The 26,338-nt window shown below is 39.0% G+C and overlaps 1 protein-coding gene across 2 annotated transcripts; it reads right to left on the reverse strand.

Annotated features, from left to right (window-relative positions):
* Positions 1–2,579: 2,579 nt before the first annotated feature.
* vps39 (VPS39 subunit of HOPS complex) lies at positions 2,580–26,076 on the reverse strand. 2 transcript variants are annotated; one of them, XM_084914814.1, is made up of 24 exons: positions 25,528–26,076; positions 25,266–25,331; positions 25,083–25,147; positions 24,922–24,964; positions 24,678–24,772; positions 22,888–22,986; positions 22,687–22,779; positions 21,987–22,170; positions 19,600–19,720; positions 18,861–18,981; positions 18,486–18,612; positions 17,960–18,102; positions 17,687–17,827; positions 16,314–16,455; positions 14,795–14,881; positions 13,861–13,934; positions 13,566–13,782; positions 12,459–12,587; positions 12,240–12,342; positions 11,346–11,391; positions 10,687–10,836; positions 6,923–7,057; positions 5,004–5,095; positions 2,580–4,624 (listed from the first exon to the last, which is right to left on the reverse strand). In XM_084914814.1, the coding sequence occupies exons 1-24, from the start codon at positions 25,598–25,600 to the stop codon at positions 4,543–4,545; spliced, it is 2,628 nt and encodes an 875-aa protein (XP_084770940.1). In that variant the 5' UTR covers positions 25,601–26,076; the 3' UTR covers positions 2,580–4,542. The 2 variants fall into 2 exon arrangements, with proteins under 2 accessions (XP_084770940.1, XP_084770939.1); XM_084914813.1 differs by having other exon boundaries at positions 18,486–18,615.
* Between the last annotated feature and the right edge of the window lie 262 nt (positions 26,077–26,338).

Here is a 26,338-nt window from a genome sequence, read left to right on the forward strand (position 1 = left end):
GAGTCCCTCTGCTACCGTACCAACTATCCTTACAACAGTTTTCTTAATCAGCCATTTGATGAGAGCAGATGCAGCTACTTTCCAAGCAGTGACGTCTGATGGAACAAAGCATCATTTGTGTTACTTTAATGCAAGTCACATCAGACGGGTGGAGCTCCAGGATACGGAGACTTGTGAGCAGGAAAGTACACTGACCTGATGTGCAGACATTGTTAGACTGTATTACTTAAAGGTTATGTGAGCTACACCCCAACTAAACACATATTTGAAACACGATAAAGCTAACAATCATATCGTACAAACGCTGTGCAAAATTTAATAGCAATTAAGTTACTGACATATTTAAATCTGAGACAAGCCTGTGCACCACGGTCCTAAAATCTTCCAAAAAAACCAAGGAGGTATTTTCTCTGTGCCAGCTGCGAAGAAAGTAAAGCAGATGTGGACTGGTTTAAACTGGGCACACAGCTTCCAACTGGAACATCTTTTCCATTCCCACGCTGCTGCAGCATTCCAAGACATGACACCATCCCAGCGCTGGTGTTATAAGCGCTCTTCATTTTTACAGTAGATTATTAGGGGCAAACGGGACAATACGGTGCTGCTGGATGCAGAAGACACACTTTAAAAAAAAAGACAGAGCTACATTTTGGAGATTACTGAATTATTCAGTGCTTCTCTCAGCCTCACAGACACTGCTGTTTTCAAAGTCGCTGGGGACCTTCGTACTATGATGTCGGAGCTCTCCATATGCTCCAGTGATGTTTCTATCAGCCAAACATATTCTGCTGGTTTGGGCCCTGTTCTCAAGCTGGATCCTGTCTCCCTGCCCAGACGAGGAAGTCATCAGGATCCATCCAAGGCCCCGATGTAGAAAGCAGTTGGCAGACTTCACTGTTAGTGTGTGAGACTTACGGCGTTGCTGAGCAGTCGAGCTGTTGTGATTCTGTTACTCCAGCTGGCTTGGCTCAGTTTAGGAAGTCCATTAGCAGGACAAGTTACAGTGTGAGTATTCTCCGGTGCCCCGGCTCTGAGGATAATGAGCTTATCTGGGAAAGGACTTCCAGATGAGATGTGGATGGCTGACTGTTCGCAAACAGATAAGGAGAGGAGCTACTTTTCTTTATTTGTGAAAGCGGGAAGAGGAAGTGCTGTAAATTAAACAACAACAACAACAACAACTAATAACTGATGAGCTCATTATCCAGTCTGCATGTTACCTGTATATCTATATTTCTGACAGAAGATTTTTCTTAAATTGGTTTATAACTAATGGAAATGTCAGAATAAAAAAAAGTAAAGGTGAACAGTTAAAACTGCTACTGAGTTAACAAATTGAATAGTCAAATATTTTAAGAAAAATCTGAATTTTGCTTAAAAAAAATAACACACAGTTGCTCCAGAACATCATTATTTCCTGAAGCTGCTCTCTTGGATTGAGATGTGGTGACTGTGGAGGCCATTTGTATACTGTGTACTCATTGTCATGTTCAAGAAACCAGTTTGAGATCATTTGAACTGTGTGACATGGTGTGTTATCCTGCTGGAAGCAGCCGTCAGACTACACTGTGGCCACATAGACGGACAATGCTTAGTTGGCACTAAGAAGCCCCAAGTGTGCCAAAAACATACAGCATACACACTATTCCAAAACCAGCAGCCTGAACTGTTGATACAAGGCTGGATGGATCCACGCTTTCATGTTGTTTATGCCAGATTCTGACAACCATCTGAATACTTCAGCAGAAATTGACAATTAGTTTATTCAACCCTGTATTGTCCGTTTTGGTGAATCCATGAGGATGGCAGCTTCAATTTCCTGTTCATAGGTGACAAGTGTAGGACCTGGTATGGTCTTCTGGTGCCGTAGCCAATCTGGTTTATTCATATTGTAGATTCAGAGATGCTCTTCTGCATGCCTTGGTTGCAACAAGTGGATATTTGAGTTACTGTTGACTTCCTTTAATCTCAAAGCAGTCTCCTCTGACCTCTGATTTTCACTCAGAAAACTGCAGTTCACTGAATATTTTTCAGACCCTTCTCTGTGAACCCTAAAAGTGACTGTGTGGAAAAATCCCATTAGACAGGAAGTTTCTAAAATATTTAAACCAGCTTGTCTGACAATAATCGGCAATTAAAGTTTGAATTTCAGCAGGTTATCCTTATCAGCAATGCATGTCTAAATGCACTGAGTTGCCGCCTGACTGCTGACTGATTTGCGTTTAAAAACAAATAAACATTTGAACAGCTGTAGCTAATAATCTGCCTGGCAAATCAATTTATTCAGTAGGGGTGTTAGCCACAAGAATTCTGAATATGCAGAGTAAAAATGTAGGTGTTAAACATAAAAAGTAAAAAAAATTCAATCATAAACCCATTTTGCCTGGTAAGTTATCGGTAGCTGTAGCCCACACATCTACACATAATTTATACTTAAGAGTCTGATGACATTTTCCACAGTGACAATACTGTTTTGGCTTCCTGCATCAACTAAATCCAAGCACTAAAAAGATTCATCACCTGCATAATGAATATGTGCAGTGTAGGTGTTGAGAGTTGCTGTCACACAGGCACAAACATGAGTGGAAATGCATGTTTATTACTGATTATAGCCAAACAGACAGACTGCACCCACCTGCTGGGTTGCTCTTCAGAAACAAATAACTTCAGTGAGAAATATGTCATCTACCCTCTTAGTCTTTATACAGTATACACTCAGTGGTAACAATAATTTCCACAAAACAATACTTAAAAAACAAAAATGTGAAACAGTCTTAGCAGAGAATGTGTGCAAACCTCTAAAAGCAGAAGAAGAGGAGATATTTCAAGGAAGAAGGGATGTAGAAAATGCTACAAATTACAAGAAAGATCTATTTTTTTCTTCCAGTCATCCAGATACCCAAACAACAGTGTCACTGACAACACGGACCAAGAAAAAAAATAATAATCCCAAAACAAAACAAAACATACATTCATTGCTTTCACTTTATTCATGATAAACTGGGGGAGCATTGCTTTCATTAAATACCTCCCAGGCGAACAGTAATTTGTCATTTGAAGATACTATTGCAATGAAAAAGCAAAGATCCGAGTTAACATGAACAAACAGGACAAAGTTACAACACTTTTAATCTGCCTCAGAGCAAACCGGGCAACAGCCTTATACGTAAAAGAAAAAGTTACAGTGGCTAAGCTGAGACTCATGGTCACAGCAAAGGGCATAAATCAATAATATTTACATCGGTTATTCCATTAGTCTTCAAAGCAGCAAAGAAAGCCTTTAATAAACCCAAATATATTAAATTTCATGTATGACAAAGGAAAAAAACCCAAACAAACACTGTTTTGTAAAGTTTTTTTTAGAAAAAAAATATTATTAACATAGTTGGAGAGACATTTATGTCACTGAACCAACTAAATAAACCACAACATCAAAGCTACACATCACATGTTATTGATCATCTTCCATGGCAACGGCACACCCTGACAGAAACAGTTTCCCTCTTCAGGAAAAAAACAACTTTGGAAGAGCACATGGCATAGACCTAGTTCCCAAATTCCCAAAGATCCCAGTCAGATTGAGCAGGAAGATCTATGGGGGCTGCGCCCTGTAACCCACAGGACGCACTGCAATCACGCCCTGATGGGTCACAGCGGCACGAGGGAGGCCTAGACCGTATAAGGCAGGTGGCTTCAATGCGGTGGCTCATAGGTGAAGCAAACCAGGGGAGAAACCGAGCGAGTGCTCCTCAAACATTGCAAAGTTTAAATTAAAAAAATTATTCCACGACAAAGACGACAACAACGACAAACGAGACATTAAAACAGTGGAGAGTGAGTTTAGAGCGATAATATTTAAACTGTAAAAAACAAACGAGGAAAATATGTTAGCTGCAACAGATGATCAAATAAAACACAAAAAACACAAATGTGCTGTAAAGCTGTTTTAGTAAGTACCATCACTTGCAATGACAAGTCATGAGAGACAATCTTCAGAGTCGCAGAAGGCATTCACCAGTACTCCTGCAGAGTCTATATGGCATATGAAGCAGTGTTTGAGGCCGATGCAGCGCAACAGGAGGGAAGGGAGACTGTGTAAACCAGGCTTGTAATCATCTCCTGGTGAGTGCATGCACAACGTCTGTTGTTACAGTTGTCAATAGTGTCCGTTTTCCTCAGAGGGAATGTGTACCGTGGAGCCGTGAATCCCTTCTAGCGTTACAGCGACACATGCTTTTCAAATGTCAACGTCTACCTCACTCCCTCTCTCTCCCCGCCTGTTGAACGACCCTGGGCATTCCTACTGCTACTTCATGCACAGAGAGAGAAAGTCGACTTCGGCTCCCGTTCTGCTCTGTGGTTTGAGCATGACAACGGGAGGTCAACTCAGGTTAAAAAGAATCTGCAAGAAAAATCCTCTGACGTGCTTTGGACAAAAGCGTCCCATTCTAAGCACTTCCAACTACCACGTGTATTTCTAGTTCACAGATGTCCAAGGAGTCGAAGAAAGGAGGGCAATTTATTATTTCTACTGTGGAGATGTTACTGTTCAGCGGGGCAAATGTTGCGGTCTTTGCAGCAGAAGTAATGCACCACCACGCCATTGGGATACCTGGCAAATGCACTGAAAGAGGAAATAAGCAGATGCGTGAATGCTTTCCTACTGATTGTTACAAGCACATAAACAAGCATTAAATGAAAGCTGAAGGAGTAAACTATGTGTATGTGGTATTAACAGCAGCTTAAGTCTCATAAGAAAATACAACTAAATTAATAAACGTGCATATAAGAATGCATAACCCCACATCAGTGAGAGTTAATGTGTCTATAGAGCAAACAAATCATCCCACTTTTCAGTTTTAAGATTCAAATATTTGTCATATACTCAAATTTTCAGCAAAAGAATGGAGAAGAAAACCCAAAATCAATGAAACAAAGATCAAATTTGAAAACCAAGTAAATATAAAACAACAGCATGCTAAATCTGAACAGGACAGTCCTACCTATTTCCTATTTTCTTCTTGCAGACTCTGCAGATTTTCTCTTCTGTAATAACACATTTAACCTGCTGGTGGAAAATCCGCTCCTCTTGAACCTGAAATCAAATGACAGGAACACAGACATTAAATCGTCTTTTCTCCAGCACAGTCATTTGATTATAAAGGTACAAAACCTCCATCTCGAATGCTCTGTCGTCCACTATTTCAGCACAAATATTCAAATATATAGCGTGACGGATGGAGTGTGGACTCTCCTGCTTTGAAGAAATAACGCACAAGAAATCAAATCGTGGACATGATTTGAAGTGACGATTTCTGCCAGTGTCTCTACAGCTCCTGTTTATTTAACACTCTGGATTGGAGACCACTTCAGCTCAACCTGTCAGATGTGGACCTCATGATTAATTCTCAAATAGCTCTGGAGATGACAGACGAGCATATGAAATGTAAATATTAAAAAAATATATATGTAGCACAAAGATTTATGCTGTTCATTTGAGATATCAGTTTAATTACTCACGCAATCATCCTAGTACTTTTTTTGTATCGCAATGAGACAAAAATGTCTTAAAGAAATATATACATTAGGAAAAGTAAACAAATATGTTGCACTGCATTTGCACTCACTGCCCACAGTTTCCATTACTACAGCAATATTGAACGGTTGAAACAGGCCAGCATTTAAGGGCACTAAATTGACATCTGGACATATGTGTGCAAGCTGTTTAATGTGAAGCTAATTAGCTTGCAAACTGATGTCAGCTGTGACCCTTTAAGCTCATCTTTTGTAGCAGGTATTGTTTCACTGCTAATGCGACCATCTGCCCTGCCACTGAGAGAAAGCGCACAGATATGGTTTTAAATTAATTTGTTAAGTTTAATGTGGAAACAAGCTGTTTGGGTCTGCTAATCAAGCAAAACTACTGTTGATTATAATAACAGTAATTCTAAAAGTAATTATTTTGTATTTGCAGAGATCTGACAACATCATAGTTTTAGTTTGACTGATTAAAAGGAAACGATTTTTAAAAAATTGATTTTTTTCCTTATTTAACTTTGCGGTGTCTTTTTAAAAACTGGCCACCAACAGAAGATAAACGTTATGCAAATGTGGCTCATCTAGTTAACTACAGACATGCAACCCATGGCCAGTCTACTGCTACTGAAATTAATCCTACTTTCATAAGGTGATTTTCTAATGAAGCACAGCAAACACAATAAAAGCAATAAAAAGAAATGCAATATTATAACTACTCTAAGAAAAGAATGACGTAAATCAAACTGGAAAACACATTTGAGAAGTTAGAAAAATGTCCTTTTTAGCCATTAACTGTTGCAAACTTTGACTGTCCACCGTGTTATTGATATTACAATTTATTAAAAAAATTCTTTAACTAATTTCTAAATATTCTGAGAGATCTGGGAACAAAAAAAGTAGGAAAACAATCTAATTAAAGATGGGGGTAATGCAGGAGCACTGTACCAGGTCAAAATATTAACTTGCAGTTTTAGTGGGGGTAGAAGGGGGGGCTTCATTTCAGGTGAAATAAGCTCACTGAACATTCCTGTTTGTGTCACTGGCCTGGTGGTGTACCGCTAACTTCTTTATTTCTTAATAATTCTTAATAAGCCATTGAAGGAAAACAAACATCTGTTTCTCATAACAGCGCTAATAAATTTCATATTTAAAATATTTTCTCCCAAGTGAAACTGTACCCCTCTAAAACATCAGCTGTCAACTCTCAGACATGCACACCTCTGCTTCGCTCAGGCGTTGTTGAACATGTCTGGACTCTTTCTCAGATGTCAGCCTAAAGTAAAAAATCTTTTAAGGAAGAGGGCAGAGGCCTAAATTCCTTGCTAGCATATATCAAGTATTAAAATTCAGAAGTCATTATGTGAACCCGCTCTCCAGGACTCACCCTCAGGAATTCGGCTTGTAGCAGACTTTTCAGCACCTGGTTGCAGCGCTTCATCTGAGCCTTCTCCTCCAGGACGCTCTCCAGGAAAACCCGGATCTCACGGATCTGAGTGTTTGCTGGGAGCAAATTGATGGCCTGAGTAAAGAAAAGAAAAACAAAACACCAGCTTGGTAAACACTACTGACCACACCTTGCTATTTAAAAAGGTTTCAAAGGCATAAGGGACCTCTGTGGATTACTAAATGGCAAACACAGACTTTAAAAGTATATTTTTTTATAAACAGCAGTTCTGGTAATTTTCATGTTTTGGGGTAACAAATTTCAAAAGCAGCAATGATAGTGACGTGTAATAGTCATTTTCAAATCCATTAGACTTTTTTATTACATACTTGTTCATCATTTCAAAGTCATAACGGCAAATCAAATCACTTCTATGGGAAAAACTAATTTGCTGTCCCACTTTGTGTTACATGATATCCTCCAAACTTCGAACTGCATCTTCCCCTCCTCCCCTGCTCTTCCACAGCAACTAAATTACATCTCCTGCGTGCTTTTACGTGACCGTTTAGAAAAACTAAACACAATCAAGCTCTAGTTTTTTTTTCTGTCCTCCTGCTTCATATAATGTAATAAACTTAGTACAAATTACCTCGTTAAACCCAAACAGCTAGCATAGAGCACAGAGCGAGCATTTTCTTCTGAAAAACAGAGCTGGATTTAGATTCAACTGTATTTTTTTTATTAAACAGAGACGTGCAATAACCTTAAATAATATGCACATTTTGAAATACAGCAAAGTCTTTACGCTAATCAATTACCCATCAATGATGCTACTAGCAATTACATTTTTTGTGTTTAAAGTGTTTCTATAGATCTTTCTGCCTTGTGCATCGTAAGGTGGTCAACTGCACTGATGTCTCACTGAGGGGAAGACCAAGCTCCTAGCATCTGGCTGTGGTTCTTCTGGACTTCAATTTTGCAATTGACATCTGCTTTCCTGAAGCCAAGATTGAAGATGCACATGATTTCCTACATGAAGTCAAAAGTGCTGCCCAGGGAACCAGTGTCCACCTTGAAATCTCAAACTAATATCAATGCACCGGCCGACTGCTTTATTCTACTCACCAAGGACAGATCTACCATCAAATGCGGGAGCATCTTGCCAAGATGTGAAAGGCTCTGAGTAAAGGTTAGCCAGAGTGTTTAAGTCGTGTGTTGATGTGATCCTGCTCAGTGAGTCTCTACAGTTGCCCTTGAACAAACTGCTGAGCAAGAAATTGGATCAAAACCAAAACTGCATGCTTCGTGCCACCCTTAATATTTCCTGGAAGAGCCATATCGCAAAGGCCATATCTATAGGACCATTCATTCATTAAGTAGAATTATCTTGCTGATTTCTTATTCACTAAAACTGTTCATTTTCATTTTGTTGGAGTACAATGAAACCTATTTTAAATAGCAAGCATGCGAGTGAAAAAATGAAAAAGTGACATTAAAAAAAACAAAACAAAAAAACCACATCAGATGTTTTGCATAAAGTTTTCTGTCATCTTGTCACGGCAAGGCAGACTCTGGGAGAAAATCCATGGGAAATGAAAGCAGGGTGCCAGTAAAGCCGATGAGGGTGTGCAGCACAGAAAGATGGGATGAAGTGCTCTGGTCTGATAATTAAACATATCTGTGATCTGAAATCAGCAGTGCCTTTCTCAAAGAGTCACATGTTCATTAAGTCACAGACAGAACAGAGGCTGTTGGAGCGCATTTTACAACAAGAACATAACCCAGAACAGACAAACATTCTTGATTTATGTGTTTAAACTTTAACAGAGACAAAGAGGTCTCTGAAAAGCCACGCCTGCTCTCCTTCATGCTAAGACATAAAGAGTTTTTTTGTGTAACTGTTAGCTGGATTGTTCAGAAAAAACAAAAACTAGAGCTGCAGTCAAAAAAATGTTTTGACTGAAGTCATATAAAACCACTATCAGTCTTAATAAAGTACAAATCTTTTTTAAAAAAAAAATTGCTATTCACAGCAGAAATGACTATAATAGAGCTTACCAGTAACCCAGGCATAGGCAGTCACAAGTTAGTGCACTTGTAGGTCTGGTTAAACAGAAAAGCTTGCACGGATGCTCAAGGGTATCCAGCATAAAATCTTTGGAAGTATGTTCTACCCCTATGAGAAGAACCGCAACTCAAATATCTATAGTATCATCTTCATAGTCATGTAAGATATTTTTTGGCAAGATTTGAGAGGTTTTATAAAAGGTATTGCAACACAAAGTAGGTACTCTCGGCTGCTCCTTTATTTCCCAAGGGCGCTCACCACAGCGGATGGATCCATGTTTGACTTGACACAGATTTTACACTTCATGCCCTTTCTGATGCATTTATCTAGGCTTGGAACTGGAATTATGAGTACACTAGCTTGTGAACCCCCAAGGCTGGATTTGTGTCTCCTAGGACTGAAAAAAAAAAAAAAAAAAAAGGATCTTTCACATGTAAGGTGAATACATTACCCACACCAGCTTATATGTCTTCTGAATTAAGATTAGACCAGGGTGACAAAGACTAAGTGAAGATATTTCCTCTATATATTTATTTTTTTGTTAAGTTTTTAGTATTCAGTTTACATTTTTGATGTTCTAATGCCTTCATTTCAGTTACCTAAACCTAAATTACCCTTAGTTTTATTTTTAACAATAATGACCTTAACTGTGTCACCCAATTTGACATAATCAATTAGGGTGGGTGAATTTAAAGGTGTGGAAACTTTAACAGGTAATCTTTTTCCCCCTCTGGCCAAAAAAAAAAAAAAAACTGATTAACTCAAGAATACAGCTATTGATGTAGCACTCTTCTACACCATCAACAGTCAAACCAATGAAAATTTGGCTGGATGAGAGTTTATGAACCAAATCAGTTGACACGGCGACTACGGCGGTGTTAAAAACAGAAAAACGACTTTATAAAGTAGTCTTCAAGAGATATTTTCTTCACAGCATTTGGAGGGAGTGAGTGGGGGATTGTGAAATGATATTTTGACAAGCAAAATGGGTTACGAGCCACTTTTCAGTGTAACATCTTTTATTTAATTAACTTCTTGCTATTTTGGTTTTGGGTGCAGGACTTTTAACAAGTTACACAAAGTAAGTTTTAAAAACTTCACCACAGATGCCTCTCAGGGGAGACCAGCACTCTGTTGGACATGTTTTTCTGCTTTGCTGAATCCTTCTGTCAAAAGACAGCAGCTTGATTACCCCCAGCAGTGCGAGCGGCTTTCATTTTGTGCTATAAACAAACTAAATCTTTAAAGAATCTGCATTCTGTTCAGTGGCTGCTTTCTTTCTTTTTTTCTTTTTTTAAATAAATGTCAGATTATTAATTTTTTGTAAGTTACTGAGTGCGTGTCACTGTTAAAGCTGTTTTGTTTTTTTAACCTAATTTTAATCCAGCCTAAACAGGCCGACTCTGTCCTGGATTAAGTTAGAAAATACTTTAATTGATTGAGTGAGATGTTTGAGGGTTTATGAGTTACTGTTAAGCAAAGTGGAGTTATTTTATGTCAGGGGACTCATAAAATTCAAACTCAATTACCGTCAGTATACTCTAACTGGCCTCACTAGACACTAACAGAGCCTGATCTGACTTGATGCTGTTAAACATTCCATACTATACAAAGAAATAACAGAATCGCTACCAGAGACTAGGCAGCAGTGAGTCACTCTGGTGAGAAATACCCTGCTTATGCAATCACTGTGTACCTTGGTGGTGTTGAGCTTGCTGTGGTGCAGCTCCAGGACCTGCAGGGCTGCCTGGAGGTTGGCCTGAGGCTCAGATAGCTCCATCTTAATTGGCCCCAGGCAGTGGACGTCAGGAGGTGACAGGTACATTCGCAGCAGAGAAAGATAAACCTACAGAGCAGAAATACAGCTGTTATTAATGTGCTTAATTGACAAACTAGCACCTTAAGTTATGGCCAAAAACCTGTCTCATGAGGTTTGACTACTAACGCTTAAAGCACTTCATCCTCGAGTCCAAGTGAACATTTCTGCCAAACATTCATAAATTTAAAGAGGCATTCAAGAGAACAGGACAGGCAGACAAACAGGCCAACAACATGCTGTCATGTCAGCTGTCATTTCTAGTTAAGTGAGGAAGAAATTTTTTTTTTTAAATTTTTTGTAAAGCTGGCAATGCTCCTTGCAGCATAAATAATTCATTATAGTTGTATAGCATGTTCTGTGGACACAAATGTGCTTATCAGAAGGCAGCAAAGCATACAAACTGAAAAATGTGGTCATAAAAAAATAAACATAACTTTAATAAAATCCAGGAGGACACAACAAACTCAAAAGAGGTAACCCCCCCCCCCCAAAAAAAAAAACCCCAACAACCTAGAATTACACTAAACACTACTTACATCTTTATTTCCTTCCACTGAACTGTTGTAATGTCCGTGACAGTATCTGCAAAGAGCACACAGAAAAACATTAGCAAATACATGATGATATAAAATTGCTCTTTTTAGTGCTATGATGTTGACTGATTGGACAAACACAGCACTGCAGGTAATTACACTGCCCCTGCCTTGCAGAAAATGCTGTTAAATATAGAGCTACTTTCAGCTGCTCCCTTATTCACAAGGCGTCACCCTTCAGGTAGCGGCGCATATTTGATTTGGCAAGTTTTTAAACACCGAATGCCCTTTCTCATGCAACCCCGAAGGGGTTTGTGCCTCCTCTCGGGATCAGGCCAGAACCCTTCACTTGTTGGGCCAAATATGTAAACCACTACTCATAGTCAGGGCCCCAACTATATGATAAAGCATATAGTTGGGGCTGGATCAGTGAGGGTTTCTTTTTCACTCACTATGTGGTTAGACACCACTTTTCATGTAATCATTAGTTATTAATAATCGGACTCTTCCACAGTATGCCCTTTTGTTCTTTGTGGTGGCAGATGCCCGCCCCTTCCCAAACCTGGTTCTGCCAGAAGTTTCTTCCTGTTAAAAGTGAGTTTTTACTTCCCACTGTCCCCAAGTGCTTGCTCACAGGGGGTTATTTGATTATTGGGGTTTCTCTGTCTTATTGTGGGGTCTTTACCTTGTGATGTAAAGTGCCTCACAGTGACTATTGTTGAGATTAGGTGCTATATAAACAAAACTGAATTACACTATGGAATCCAAAATGCATGTAAATATGACTTCAGGAAATGACCTAAGTTCGTGACTGAGTCAGGAAATACTTTGACAGTTTAACATCAGTCATATTAGCTGTTGATTGGTGTTACTTTTCAGTTGTGCAGGAATACTCACTCTTCAGCCATGTGGGTGTCTTTCAAGATGTGTACATAGATGAAGAGCGCTTGCTCATGTTTACCCATACGACCCAGAAGCAGAGCCCGTTCCTCCAGCAAGCCTTCAACATGGAAACAAAAGTCAAGGATCATGGCATAGTTAAACTCACGTCTTTATTTGTATTTCCCAAGCAAACAGTAGATAAAACCTGTCATCTCAGTGTAAGCAACATCCTACCATCAAAGGGGAAGTCACTGATGAGTCTGGCAGGTTCATAGCATGTAGAAATATCCAGGAAAGTCAACAGCTTGTTCCTGAACTCTCCCAGTTCACCATTCTCTTTCCCTGCAGGAACAGCTGAAGTGCCTACAATAACAGAGCATTTTATTACAGAGATGTTCAGATAATGGGTGAGTCTGTGGAAAAAAGCTATTTCCGTTTTTAAGAATGGGTGTTGCTCTTCATATTTGTCTACAGTGGTTATTGCCATTTTGGGGGGTTTTAGATCACTTGTGATGTAGAAGTAGTAATATGAGGGTTTGTCTTACTGTTCTTTGACAAATTATAACTATATTAATGAAATAAATAAACTGAATTATTACATTTCAGAAAAGGTAAATATCAAGATGATTTATCATGTGCCCAAAGTAAAAATATATTTAACCACATATATTCCCAGCCTTGTACCCAACGATCACAATAAGCCTAGAGAAACTCTTTAATATTGAGGGCTGTGTGTGCTTGCATTCCAGTTTATCATGAAATGCAGCAATAGCTGGCCCAAGGATCGGGTTTTTCTTATTTCATTAGCTGTTTTTAAGTTTTATGGGGGTTTGGTTTTTGTTTTTAAACAGAGTGCACATTAACGAGCATTCCTGCTTGGAGGCGCATTAAAAGGTGTTTCAAGAGTAAGAGATGGATGGACCCTGACAATCAGTTCTGACACAGACTTTATTTGCAACAGCAGTGAGAGAATACTCTCTGCAAGAAGAGCCAGAGTGAATCCATATGCAGTGCGGTAATGAAATCAAATAAAAATTCTAAAATACAATTAAAAAATAAAGTCTTTTTGAAGTTGAGTTCACTTTTAAAGGGCAGGTTTGCTAGAAAGCCTTCAAAGCTCCAAGGTCACATCACCCTGCTACTCTGATGCTACAATTACACTCCTCCACATTTCTCCACAGCAAAAGGAGGTTACTGTGTATGTTAACTAATAATTTATCAATGTGATATGTGCCCAACAACGTAACTTATTTTCATAGTCTAACAGGAAAAAAAAAGGCTAACTGTAAAACTTTTTCATGCCCAGACACTCCGTGTACTCAAGTTTATTCTTGCTCATACCTTTAGGCAGCAACTTGAGGTACTCCTTCATGAGGACTTGAACCCTGCCCAGGTAGAGCTGGATTAGCACATTGTGAAACTCGGGACCCTGCTCTTCCCACACGTAAATGATGTGCTCTAAATATGGGATGGCGAGCTCCTTAAAACCATCCTTTAGAAACTGCAGCACCTTGTCTCTGGGTAGCGACTCCACTTCTGTCAGGTCTTCTGTAAAGATCTGAGCAGGAAGACAGGTTTTTACTCCATTGGGTAATAAAAAGGAAGTCGTGGCAATGCATGTAAATGTTGTACCCACCTTCAGGCCATCTTCAGGACACGTCTTCAGCACCCACGGAGAAAACTCAAAGATTATACCCAGATTCTCTGCTCCTGTGTGCACAGAGGTCTTAAGATGGCTAAGTGGGCTTAACTTACAACTCAAATCATTAGGTTTTAATCAGCCTGTAAACATTTCCGACCTCAGGGAATAATTAATTATAAGAAAATTAACATATTGTTTGACTGGACTCCAATGCAATAACATGAATACATTTATACAACTGAACAAGTTCAATACTGCACAAAACAACAAATGAGTTTTACTGTTGTGTCCTGCATTTAGAATTTTGTTGCAAACGGAAAATAATAATAATACTAATGATAACTGAATAAAACAGTTTTGGACTTTTTACAATAAATAAATAAATAAATAGTTTAAATAATTAAACACAGCTAATTGAAGCAAATAAAACTGTCCCAGTGAAGCTGGAAGAGTCCACAGTTTCAGAGGGTTGTTGTTGAGTTTAAAATAACATTTACAATAAACAAAAACACAATCAAATGCCAAATGATATTCTTAAAGCACAGTTGAAACACAGACTACTGAAAGAATTTTAATCATTTCATTATTAATCTATCACTACGCGAGACTCATTCTAGTCATTATTACCTTATTCACCTCATAGGAATTCAAAAAGTACTACAGCAATTTTAGCTGTTGAACACCCAGTAAGCAAACGGTATATAGATGTAAAGTTTCATAGCGAAACAAAGGAAATAAGAAAAATAATATAATTTTTTTTTTTTTTTTTTTTTTTAAACGCTCCCATGTAATTACACTCAGACACGCAAATCTCTGCAGATCAGTTATATCCAACATCCATAATCAATCAACATGAATGTTTTCTCTGAGAATTTTCCAAAATCCCATCAACAAATTTAACAGGCTTGAGCCAGCTGTTGATCCTTACCCAGTCTTTGGAGGTACTGCACTGTTCGCTCGTGGCCCTTAAGTGGAGAGTTGGCCTTGGTGGATTGGTCGAGCAGCACCTGCAGAGCTGCGAGAGTGTAAACAGGTTTGAAAAAAAGTAACGAGAGGTGAATAACAGAGGAACTAGAACAAAAGTGAAGTCTGCCTGAGTGAAAGTAGCAAGATGTGGTCTGCTCTGCTCTGCATTACATAAGTCCTCCACCAACAGAAATTGGTCGAGGCATATGCAAAGTGTTAATCTGTGTTTTGGAACAGCTGGTTTGAATTGGCAGACGCAGAGAGAGGCAGACTTGAGCAGCATGACATCACAAGTCCAAACTGCAGCAGGCCAATTAAAACCAGATGCATTCTCTGCGAGAACAGCCACAGAGTGCCAGCAGAAACAAAGAGCGTTAAGGCAGCTCTGATTCACAAGGATGCCCAGTCGACCTCATGCAGGAAACCTCTTCTGAGATAATCTGTGCAACCACACCAGAATACAGCTACGAGCTTATAACTTAAACATACTGAAATGGTTACGCTCACAACGGCTTTTGTGTTTGGGAGGTAATGACAAGACCGCTGACAAAAGCAGAGCAGATCTGTGATCAAATGAGCTGCCACTTATATAGTGAACTCCAAATACATCATCCAAAGCTGGAAACAGATGTCTCAATGCATTTTATTATTATGCATTCAGTTGAGGTCTGCAACAGATAAACCACACTGACAAATCACTGTAACTGTGATGGCAGTCATTATTCAGCTGATTGACATATCTGTTCTCTGCAGCTCATCAATTCAGAAGATATTTCACAGTGTCACTTATATTTTAAACAAGTGCATACGCATCGTGTCAAAAGAGACAAAAAGAAAATTAACTTGCATGTATTAAACACTGACAGTAATTTGAATTCTCTCAAAGATGGACTTCAACCAGCTAAAGGCAAACACTTAAGGTTTGGTGTACAACAAGCCATTGTTCAAGCTTTGTTTCTTGATTATAAAAATATGGAAAATAAGGGGGGGGAAACCCCAAAACCCATCCTCTCTTATTCCCAGTTTTAAAAAGAGAAAGTCAACCAACAAGTCGACAAGCTTGAGAGAGAAATGACTTGACTTTGAACTCTCACTTGAACCCAACAGCGTGATACCTGCCAGTTTTCCAGAGGAGTCAAACACAGCTGAAGGTGTATAAATCTTATCCATTTCACTTGAATTATTACGATCTAAATCACACTTAATCAAATGGAATTCAAGTTGTTATTCAAAAGAAACCTTTTTTTCTGCAAATACACTTGAAAGGATCCATGCTTTATATTCTGTTTGTAAGACTGGTCATCTTCACAGTGTGTGAAAAGAAAAAATGTTTTAAATATTTTACCTTACATCAATAATGAATACAGCAATCTCATTTATCATTATCAGAAGAGGATAATAAACAAGTACCCTAATAATACAAAGCCCCTCTAACATGGAAAATTTATGAGATTTTAGGATTTAAAAGTCTTGACAATTACCTTTCTGGTGCAGGCCCTTCTTTTCATAGAGAATAATGAGCTCGCTGTACTTGTGAGCCTTCTTCAGGACATACTCGCTCTCCTCGATGTGGCAATGATTGTTCTCCAGACGAAGGAGGGGGGACACAAGGGCCACGTTTGTCTGGATGAGGTGAGGATAAAAAGCAGATCACCGTTTCTGTTGCTATTTATTATTTAAGCAATCTGGCACGTATTCCCGGCATCCCAAACACGCACTCATATTAAACTAGCTGCAGAGGACTTTAAGGCAAATTCAGACAGTTAAGCTGCTACTGCAAAGCCCAAGCAGTAAGCAGAGAAACTTGCTTACATACATCTTATCCCACATTCCAACACAAGTTACCATTTCTCCATAGATGAGGACTGAAACTAAGTTTGCATAATAAATTCAAATTTTTGTTTGGTTTCCCAGGTACCTACTTCACTCAGTCAACACCGGACCCACAGTGCTGCTGCTGTCACGCCTCAATGACAGTCAAACTAACACTGCTTTGAACTGTGATCCAGTTTGTCTTAAGTTGCTTTAAACCTGCCCATTAACTGTTTAACACACACCCCTATGCCTACATATCAAGTTGCCTAATGTTGCTGCCAGTTTCTACAAGTGAGAAACAGGAAGTGAATCACATGCACTCACGGTCATTGTCATTCATAGTAGAGCCATCATTCTTTGTCAGTTTCTGGAAAGCACCGAGTATTTTATGTTGCTGATATTCAAAAGAATTCAATGATGAGTTTTGGGACTGTAAGCATGTTTGTGATTTCTTATAGAGGACTTTATGTTTTATTATGCTTTGCCTGCGTTGTATTCCATCAGATGTGCAGCTATATTGTGCTTGTGAAAGAACGCCTGTATTTGTTTGCATCATTTTGTGACATTACATAGCCCTGGTCATGTCTAATGCATCATCTTTACAACATAGGTTTATAGTCTGTTTGCTGTTGTTTATATGGTGAAACATAAGCGAGTGTCTGGAAAATTGTTGATTAATTTCATTCACGTTTACATTTTTAAAACATCTTAATAAAGAAGATGATACACCTGTCACTTGTTGAAGAGTTTTGTCTGCTTATCTGACTAAACCAGTTACAAATTTTACTTTTGAGATCACTTCCTTTTACTGTAAATGGATGGTGAAAGCTGCCAAGTTTGTCAGAGCTGATATAACTTGTATCGCAAAGTATAAACATTCGGAGTAGGCTTGCTGACAATAGCAAGCTGTTCTTTAAACTTAAACTACAGTCTGAGGCGTGAGGGCCCAGGGACCCCTGCTTTGTGTGCGCAGGCTTTAATTTATGTGAAATCTAAACTGCTCAAGAGGGTTATCTTAAAAGTCTTAATTATGTCTTACGTGAAGGTAACATTTCAGCAAGGTGGTATCGATGATCTGCAGGAGTTTTTTGCGGCTCTTGATGGTAGGCGTGCCCTCCATGAGAGGAGACGTCGTAGAAGGGTCAGAGTCATTCAGCTGTTTCACAAGGTGGCTCCGTTTCTTTGAGGACAGAAAAAAATAAAAATCAGGGTTTGTTTAAAAGAAAAAGTGACCAAACCTCCTTAAAGCAAAAATCTTATCGAACGTCTATGAAATTTTCCACTTTTCTCTGACACACAAACACACACCTACCTGTGTGAGGTAATCAATAAGAGCGAGATGCGCCTTTTCCAGCTCTGCCCCAGACAGAGCAGGCAGAGGGTTGGGGTAGTGCAGTTGTTTCCGGTAATCACCTGGGAGCAAGTCTGGATAAAGTCCAATCACGTGTGTGGGATCTGCCGAGCAAAGGAGGATAACAGTTAAAACTTTTACCTTCTTCTAGATTGATTAAAGGAAACTATATTTTGACTAACATGTTTATAACACAATGTTGTGAAAACTGAAATTAAAAGCCCATTAGAGCAAGAATCACACGATAATAAACTCCCATACAGGCACAAGTGAAGTAATAACATGCAGTGGTCATGTGTATAAAATTCTTCCATCAATATGCACAGTAAGCAACAGGAGGAGGAAAAGAACATACTGGGAAAATTCAGATGCCTTCATCCGAGTGGACAAAATATTTTCAAGACGTCTCAGCTATAGGCGCATGTTGCTGAGCTGTTTGTCAGAAAACAAAAGGAAAGGTGTCCCTGCGGATTGGCAGAAGTCCTACCTGTGCCGAGTTTGGCAAACACCTGCATGGAGTCATCAAATCTCTTCTGGCAAAACAGATTGAAGGCATATAAATTCTGGATGTGATGTATCTGCTGCTTCTTATCACCATCCGAGTCATCCTTCATCTTCTGGCAGGAAAAAAAAAAGAAAGTCAACGAATTCATCACGCTACAGTAAAAAGTCCCAGATAAGTCTCTGGATAGCCAGATTGCTAAATAAGGTAACTCCAAACTCCATTTTTACTGTTTCGGCTTGCTGCTCCTAATCAAGATAAGTGATTTTAATGTCCCATGCTTCGAGCTAAAGCACAAATTGAATCCTCAGGAATGTAATAATGGGCTTTAATAGTAATGTGAGTGGTTTTGCTGCTCACCGCCAGCTGAAGAGCAAGCTCAAACTGTTTGTCCTGTAGAAGCTGCCGGATCTGAGTGGCTATTGACACGGGCACCAGGCGCCACACAAAGTGGTTGCTGGCAACATACACGATATTTGGCCTGTAAAAGATAAGATAAGAGGAGAAAACAAGATTAGAGACAAAAGCCTGAAGCAAAAGTGTTTTTCTTTCAAAGGATGGACCACCATTATCGGCATCGTTATCATGGGAAATGGAAACCAGGAGAACCGATGAAAGCGAGGATGTTAGTTAAATGATGTCATACAAGGCAGCCAGTGTGAAAGCATCAGGAAAGGCCAGCATTCATGATCAAACCTACCAAAAGTGCCCAAATACCACTGCAGTCTTTTACACAATACTGCACCAGTAAATATTTGCCGTTTCTGTTTCCAGAAAGAGCCTCTTCACAAGATCTTTTGCCTTATAATGAAACATTTTGTTGACTTTGTTGTTTGGTATACCCAAATAAAATACATCATAACAGAAGAACTGTCAGGCTTAAAAGCATGGATGACACTACACTTGAAAGGTTAAAACACAACAAAGCAATTAGCTAGTGTACGATTGCATGGAAATATACAACTCAGTGTTTCCACTCCATTCTCCAGATTTTTACACTGCAAAAAACACAAATCCAAGGTGTGACAATGCAACAGATCATGATGTAAATGATCAGACTTCCACGCAAAAGTAAACTTCAGAGGTCAGCCTGCCTCACCCTGTTGAGGTGATGAAGCGTGGTCTCTGCAGCTCCACACTCTGCACCAGCAGCCTTGGCTCAAAGGTCCGTATCTCCACATACCGAGGAAGAACTGCTATGATGTAGGGAGGCTGGTGCTCTGGGAACATTAAAAAAAAAAAAAAACATAAATAAATATTCAGATCAACCAAAATGTTACCAATCTTTGGCAAGATAGCATTATTTATAGCATTTTGCTTGTAGTATGACCAAATCGTGTTTGGCGACACCTGTAAACTCATAATAAGAAAGCAGTAGTTACCATGATGTTTAAAGGCATATAGAGGGAATATCTGATAAAAGGTGAAAAGACCTTCACATAAGATCTATAATATATCTATACTGAAAGCAGGGGGCCACATTTGTGATGAGATTTCTGGTCCTCAGGGCTATACAGGAAGGAATCTAACCAGACTGCAATCAAGTCAAGCCTGTGGTTGGATATGGGATGAAAGACACTCACAGCAAAAAGCCCAGGCCTTCTCTTCTGGTTGAGCAGTTAGGACACTCTGTTAGAAATATTCTAAACTGACCATTCCTCAGCCTCTATTGCTGCTTGCCAACGCCACTATCATGACTAATTCAAAATGAGGAAATTGCAAACTGCATGAAACCACTGCTTGGAGGCTTCATTTCCCCTTCATAATGTTTCTTTCCACGTGCCAGTGAGCACAGAAAAAAAAAGGCCCTTCAAAACAATGCACAAGCTTATCTGCATCTCTTCTGTCACAAAGTTCCTCAGACCTACGGTGTCTTAGTCACAGGATAAAAAAAAGCTGATCTAAGACTGAGTTTTGTGTTCTGACATGTGGAAAACAGCATCACAGCTCAGACAGCGAGGGAGGAAGGGAAGACAACAGGTCTAAATACTGATCTGTAAACTGCTGAACAAACCTGCCCAGTCACTGTGGCAACAAGAGAATAGACTATTACTATTTACATCATCATCATTATTATCATCATTGTCATTGTCATTATTATTATCATACACTTCTTTACCAGGCTCATTTATATAAAAATATATATGGACATTCTGAAAACTTCACACAGATGCTGCCATTACCAAGTTCATTAATTAAGCTCTCCATTATTAAGACAAGAACTGAAAGACTTACCTAAAATGTAACAACTAGGAAAGAGAGTATTCTCAGATTATGGTCACACTTTTGCTAAAAGAATTCTACAAGAATGCATTTATATAGCACTTATCACAACAATAGTCACCTGAAATCACTTTACAGCATTAAGTAGAGACCCTAGAGTAGTAGAAAGAAGACCCTACAGGGACTCAGTGACAGCAGAAAGAAAAAACTCCCCTTTAATAGGAAGAAATCTCCTACCAGCAGTACCAGCCTCAGGGAGTGGACTGGCTGGGTGAGGGGGAAAGATAAAAGAAGAAGGATAGGGACACAAGACAAAAAACACAGACTGTAGGAGAGGGAAGACAAAAATCTAATGACGCGCAGCAGTGGTATATAAACACCTGGGGAGTGAAAAGAGGTGAGAGAACAAGCCTCAGTGTAGAGCAGCATTACTAATGGATGCTTTAGGGTCAACTGATCCAGCACCAACTATAATCTTTCATTCCATATATTTTTTTAAAGCCAACTGTTTTGTAGAATTTATGAGCAAAACAAAAAAGCTAAATGTCACCTCGAGAAAATAAACTATTTAGTGCTGTGGTTTCTTTATTTGGTCTGCTGAGGTTTTCCTTTCTTGCCTGTGAAGCTCTGGGGTTTTGGAAGGAGAGTTTGTTTTCTATAAATTTGATTGCTAACATTAACAATGTCCACGAAGAAAACAATCGATGCTCTCCCTCAGGAATTCATACACTTAAGGAAACAACAGTTATTGAAATGCATGAGTTTAGTTTCTGTAAATCGCTGGATTTTTCTGAGGTTTTATTGTATATAATCTGTGAAATGAAAGTGCCCAAGAAGGGAAAAAAAACAAAAGGTGAACACAGTTGTTTTTCACTTGGGTAAAACAACTGCCAGGGTTACACATTTTGGCAAAACACCTTTGTATAATATCTAAAAGATGAACCCACACAGAGAATTGAGGGAGGATTTTTGGCTCTTGTTTGCAGATAGCTTTGTGCCCTTTTAACTTTCCTGTCAGTTTGTATTGATATCAAGAACAAATACACTCTAACAAAGACATTATGAGTCAGAAATAGATAAATAAAGACTTTGATTGGGCTTGAGGTGGTGTGTGGGTTTTCCTCTCCTTCTTTCCCTTTTAACATGCTTGGATACATGACAGCAAATTTTTAATATATTTTCTTTTCACAAGCTGATTGATTACATTAGACATAAAGCTTAAAATACAATGACAGCGTATCAGCTGTTGTGTCTTTTTCTTACCCATTGCTATAGGGATATCTGTCCAGTTCAGGGCACACTTCTGGGTGCACACTCCCTCTTCATTAAGCACCACAGTTAGGTCATCCTGCCCAACAGCCACCTTCCCATCTGCCAGTGGAGCAACCAGAGGTTCTAATTGTTTCCCAGTGGGGAAGAGCTCTTTTATGGAGCCACGGCCATCCATCTAGTTGACAGCAAATGCAGTTTGAATGAGTCTGTGAGATTCGGAATAAAGTAATAATATCCTAGCAGTGTGTGAGACTGTTATAAAGTGCTTTACATAGACAATAAAACACTATTAGGGAGAGACATCTATATTATTAACAGACTTTCTGGATGTAGCTGATAAAACAAAAGAGAGAAGCATAAAGGAAAAAGTCTTAAAATAAACACAAAGTCAAGCCATTAAAAAGAAGACAGGAACTCATTATATAACTGTCTGCTTCTAGTAAGTGGCGTAAAAACATCACCTTCAGGTATTAATTTAACTTCTACTCAGCAAATCGGGCATAGAGATGAAAAGGGAAGATGCGAAATATGAGAAAGGTTTCTGTGGATATTTCTTTTCTTTTGACAAGGAGTGTTTCCACACTTAAAAAGACACATTGTGGCTGGAAATATCAATATTATAAGTTATAAGCACATACAAGTAAGTTGAAAAGTAAAGAAGCTGCTTGTACCCCTTTTCTGTAACACATACCCGAATGAGGTAATAGTCTCTCTTGAAACCAACACATATGGAGTTTTCACACCAAGCCATTGACTTTGGAATATCTGGTGCAGCAAAGTCCCCCTGACAGACGAAAGGAAAACATTAAAATGGCTAAATGTGTCAAAGCGCTGGAAAATTCTGTTAAACTTGAATCACACTATAATGAGTCACATGTCCAGTATACATTACCTGCAGCTCATGAAACTCTCTGTCCTTCCAGTAATACAGCTGGAGTTTCTTTTTCACTGCAACACACATTCTCAGCTGTTCCTCCCCTGAGCTGGTTTGCTGAGGACAAAAGGAGACAAAATATACAATTCGTGAGAGGAAATGTGAGGCAAAATATATGTCCAGCACAGATGAACAAACAAGACAAAATATTGCAGCTACTGTATAAAAAACTAAGAAAATGTTCAGGGTTTTTACATATTTAGCACAATTAAATACAAATTGTGTTTTTGGCTACGTTCACACTGTAGGTCTTGATTCTCAATTCCGATTTTTGATCAAATCCGATTTTTTGTCTGCTTGTTCATACTACAAATAAAATGTGACAGCAAACGCGCTCTAGTGTGAACCCTCAAAGCGGCCCGCATGCGCAAAAGAAGACGTCACACACAACGCGCTCTGTTTAGACCCAGACCACACAGTATTGTTTGACTGATGGCCCTTAATATAAAGACTTGTTTCTGACTTTACGTTTCCCAATTTTGCTTTAAGTTATAAAGTTATTTTATTATTTACATATGGCCTAATAATTATCCTTCTGTCTTGTGTCAGTGACATAAAAGACGGATTTAATGCGACATGACCGTTCAAACAGCAGTCGCTTTCTAAAACATCAGATATGTATCGGATTCAGTACCACATGCGAAAGTGACCCAGATCGGATTTGAAAATATCGGATTTGTGCCGTTCACACTGTCATACCATAATCGGATATGGATCGCATAGGGTCAAAAAAAGTCGGATTTGATGCGCTTTCTCCTGCAGTGTGAACGTAGCCTATGTCACTCCTCCATATGTATGATACTTTACTGTTTTCAAGACACCCACTGTTGTCTTAAATCAGATGACAGACGCAGAGTTGAACTAAGCAATCACATTGCTTTTTATTTCTATTGTTAAGTGTTGAAAGAGAAATTGAAAATGTCATGTTAGTAAGCAGCACCATGGTAAACCTCAGATTTACTTCCTGTATTGATGCCATCTGATGAAGGACAATGAAATCCAGAGGATTATAATTACCTAGGTCTTCGATTTGCTTCTCTAAAGTTTGTGAGTTGTGTGAAAACACATTCGAAAGGCTACTAAAAACAGTCAGAAGTAAGACGAATGGTCTAGGCATGCTCAGTTTGATTTGGTTTTGCTTGTAAGCCATTATACTCAAATTTCCACGGCCAAAATAACTCCAAACTTAGAATTTAGTTCACTTTTGTCTTAAATGGTTCACAAACTTGCAGCTGTATGTCTCGCAGTGTACACAACTGTTCAGGTGAAAACGGTTTTTGCTTTCATTTGTAATGGGAAGCAATGTGTGCAAGAATATGACTGCAGAAACAATACCACTACTAGAAGGAGAACTGGATACCCAACTAAAAGAAACCACCAGCTCACATCAACAGAAACTTGTTTGACTGCAAGACCAAAAAAAGTTCAAGACTAGCTTCTAAGTCTTTATCCTGCTTTAGCCCCCTACATTTCCCTAGGAGACTGCTGCTCTATTGTACACATAGTTAAGACATCACACACAAAAAAACCTTATAAAATATAATAAAAAGAGAAGAACTTAATCCTGTTTGAAGCTGGAAGCCCTGTCTACCTCTGTTATAGAATTATAGTCTGTGAGGGAAAATACTTTTGTTTTTTTTAATTGCAATACCACAAGTCACCACTGGGAGATAATTGACAGCTGATAGGTCTTATCTATCCTCTCTTACCACATGCTGAGTTACACAAAACAGGGGTCTATTACTGACCTGCAAGTCACATGCAAAGAGTGTGGCTCCTTTGGCTTTGGACACCACAGTGATTTGCTGGAAGGTCAGGAGGTCATGGACATGGATGTTGTTCTCTGTGGGGATGTTTAAATCGGTTTGTTTAGTTGTCACGTTAATGAAGAACTGATATTAGTTTGAAGCCTTTACAAGCCCAAGGTTCCCCCAATTTTTACTTTACATGACATTTTAACTGTGTAAAAATGTATTGCTGAGAGAAACTTACCCAGGAGACTGACAAGAATTTTGTACTGTGAGACAACATAAAGCTGGAGAAAAAAAAACACAGTTAAAGAGATAAACACACATAAGCTGGTCAACAAGCAGAGGTGAACAATTTTAATTAAGATCTAAATTTGCGGTTAAGCGACTTAAAAAGTCAGATACCTGCTGAATCTTCTTTGAGAAGTTCTTGTTGGATTTTTCCAGTGTGACCTCAAACCGGTTGCCTCCTAAGATTAAAAAAAAAAAGAAATGTGTTCATTAGAATTACTTAAATTGGTATTTGAAGCGTGCAACAGAAAGGTAAACCGGCCTCCAAATGGATAACATCCCCTTTGGTCTCCTTACCTGCATCCTTCTTTATTCGGTACAGAAGGAGATGGCCTGGTTTTGTTCCTACAAGCAGCCAGTCCTCTGTAAGGTACAAAAGATGCGGTCAGTTAATTTCAGACATAACGTTTTCACATAAGTCTGAGATGTTACCTGTGTTCAGTGGTGAAACAACTCGTGATTTCTTGACAACTTAAGACTGCAGTTCGATAAACAGGGGTACTAGTTCAGTGTCACAAAATTAAAGAGTAGCCGTGGGACCAAAGTGTCAACAACTCACCCCAGGCTGCAAGGCAGTCAATCTGAAGAGGAAGCTTTTCCAGAATAGGTACAGGCTCATATGCGTCGTGCATCTTGAAGCGACGCTGCTAATTCAATCTCACAGACCCCTCTGATATATCAATCCCACACGGGACTGACGCCTAATCGCTGATAAGTCTGTCCGGGGGTACAGCTTTACATGTCGCCATAAACTAACACAGTTCAGTTTTGCTTTTTTGGAATGGCCAATACGGAGAACTGATTAGGTAATGCAATGCAGTTTGGCTTGTTAGCCACCTTCCTCCCTGACCAAAACAACAGCTGATCGTTAACCTTTTAGCTAAGAAGTGAGCAACTATCGGCTCCCTCTCACTGCAACTGAAATCTGAGCGAAGACTGTAAGTTAACAACTGCGCAACTGCAATTAACCTAAAACGTTTAACCACAAACGCTATATAAACCACAGCAATTAGTTTTCGTTAGCTATGTAGCTTCTTGTTACTTCCTTAGTTGTTTTGAACACGGCTGCGCGAGCTGCTGGGGTTTGACAGGCACGTGACTGAAGTACGTGAGCTCACGAGGAACGCATTAAAGGCGCAGTGGCTTGCATTAAACGGAAAGTTGAACGGTTATTTTACACTCTCGCGAGGTTTCGTACGAAAAGAACAATCAGTATTTATGACACAAATACTTAAATATTATACATTTTTTAAATTTAGACTTCCAGGATTTAAAGGACACTCCTACTTGTTTTTTTTTTTAAATAAAATATTCTAGAAAAGAACGCGTTGTAATTGTGATATATATTTAAACGTGTCTTTTAGAAATAC

The sequence above is a fragment of the Perissodus microlepis genome, chromosome 19 (assembly GCF_051167445.1).
Source record: "Perissodus microlepis isolate ML-2025 ecotype Zambia chromosome 19, ASM5116744v1, whole genome shotgun sequence".
Taxonomy (NCBI): Eukaryota; Metazoa; Chordata; class Actinopteri; order Cichliformes; family Cichlidae; genus Perissodus; species Perissodus microlepis.

What these genes read in the sequence shown, in the direction of transcription:
- vps39 (XM_084914813.1), bottom strand. Translation starts at nt 25,600, where the DNA reads ATGCACGACGCATATGAGCCTGTACCTATTCTGGAAAAGCTTCCTCTT. An exon ending in GTTTGCCAAACTCGGCACAG is followed by an intron (nt 18,103 to 18,485) that starts GTAGGACTTCTG and finishes TTTGCTCGGCAG; the next exon opens with ATCCCACACACGTGATTGGA. An exon ending in TTATTGATTACCTCACACAG is followed by an intron (nt 17,828 to 17,959) that starts GTAGGTGTGTGT and finishes CTGTCCTCAAAG; the next exon opens with AAACGGAGCCACCTTGTGAA.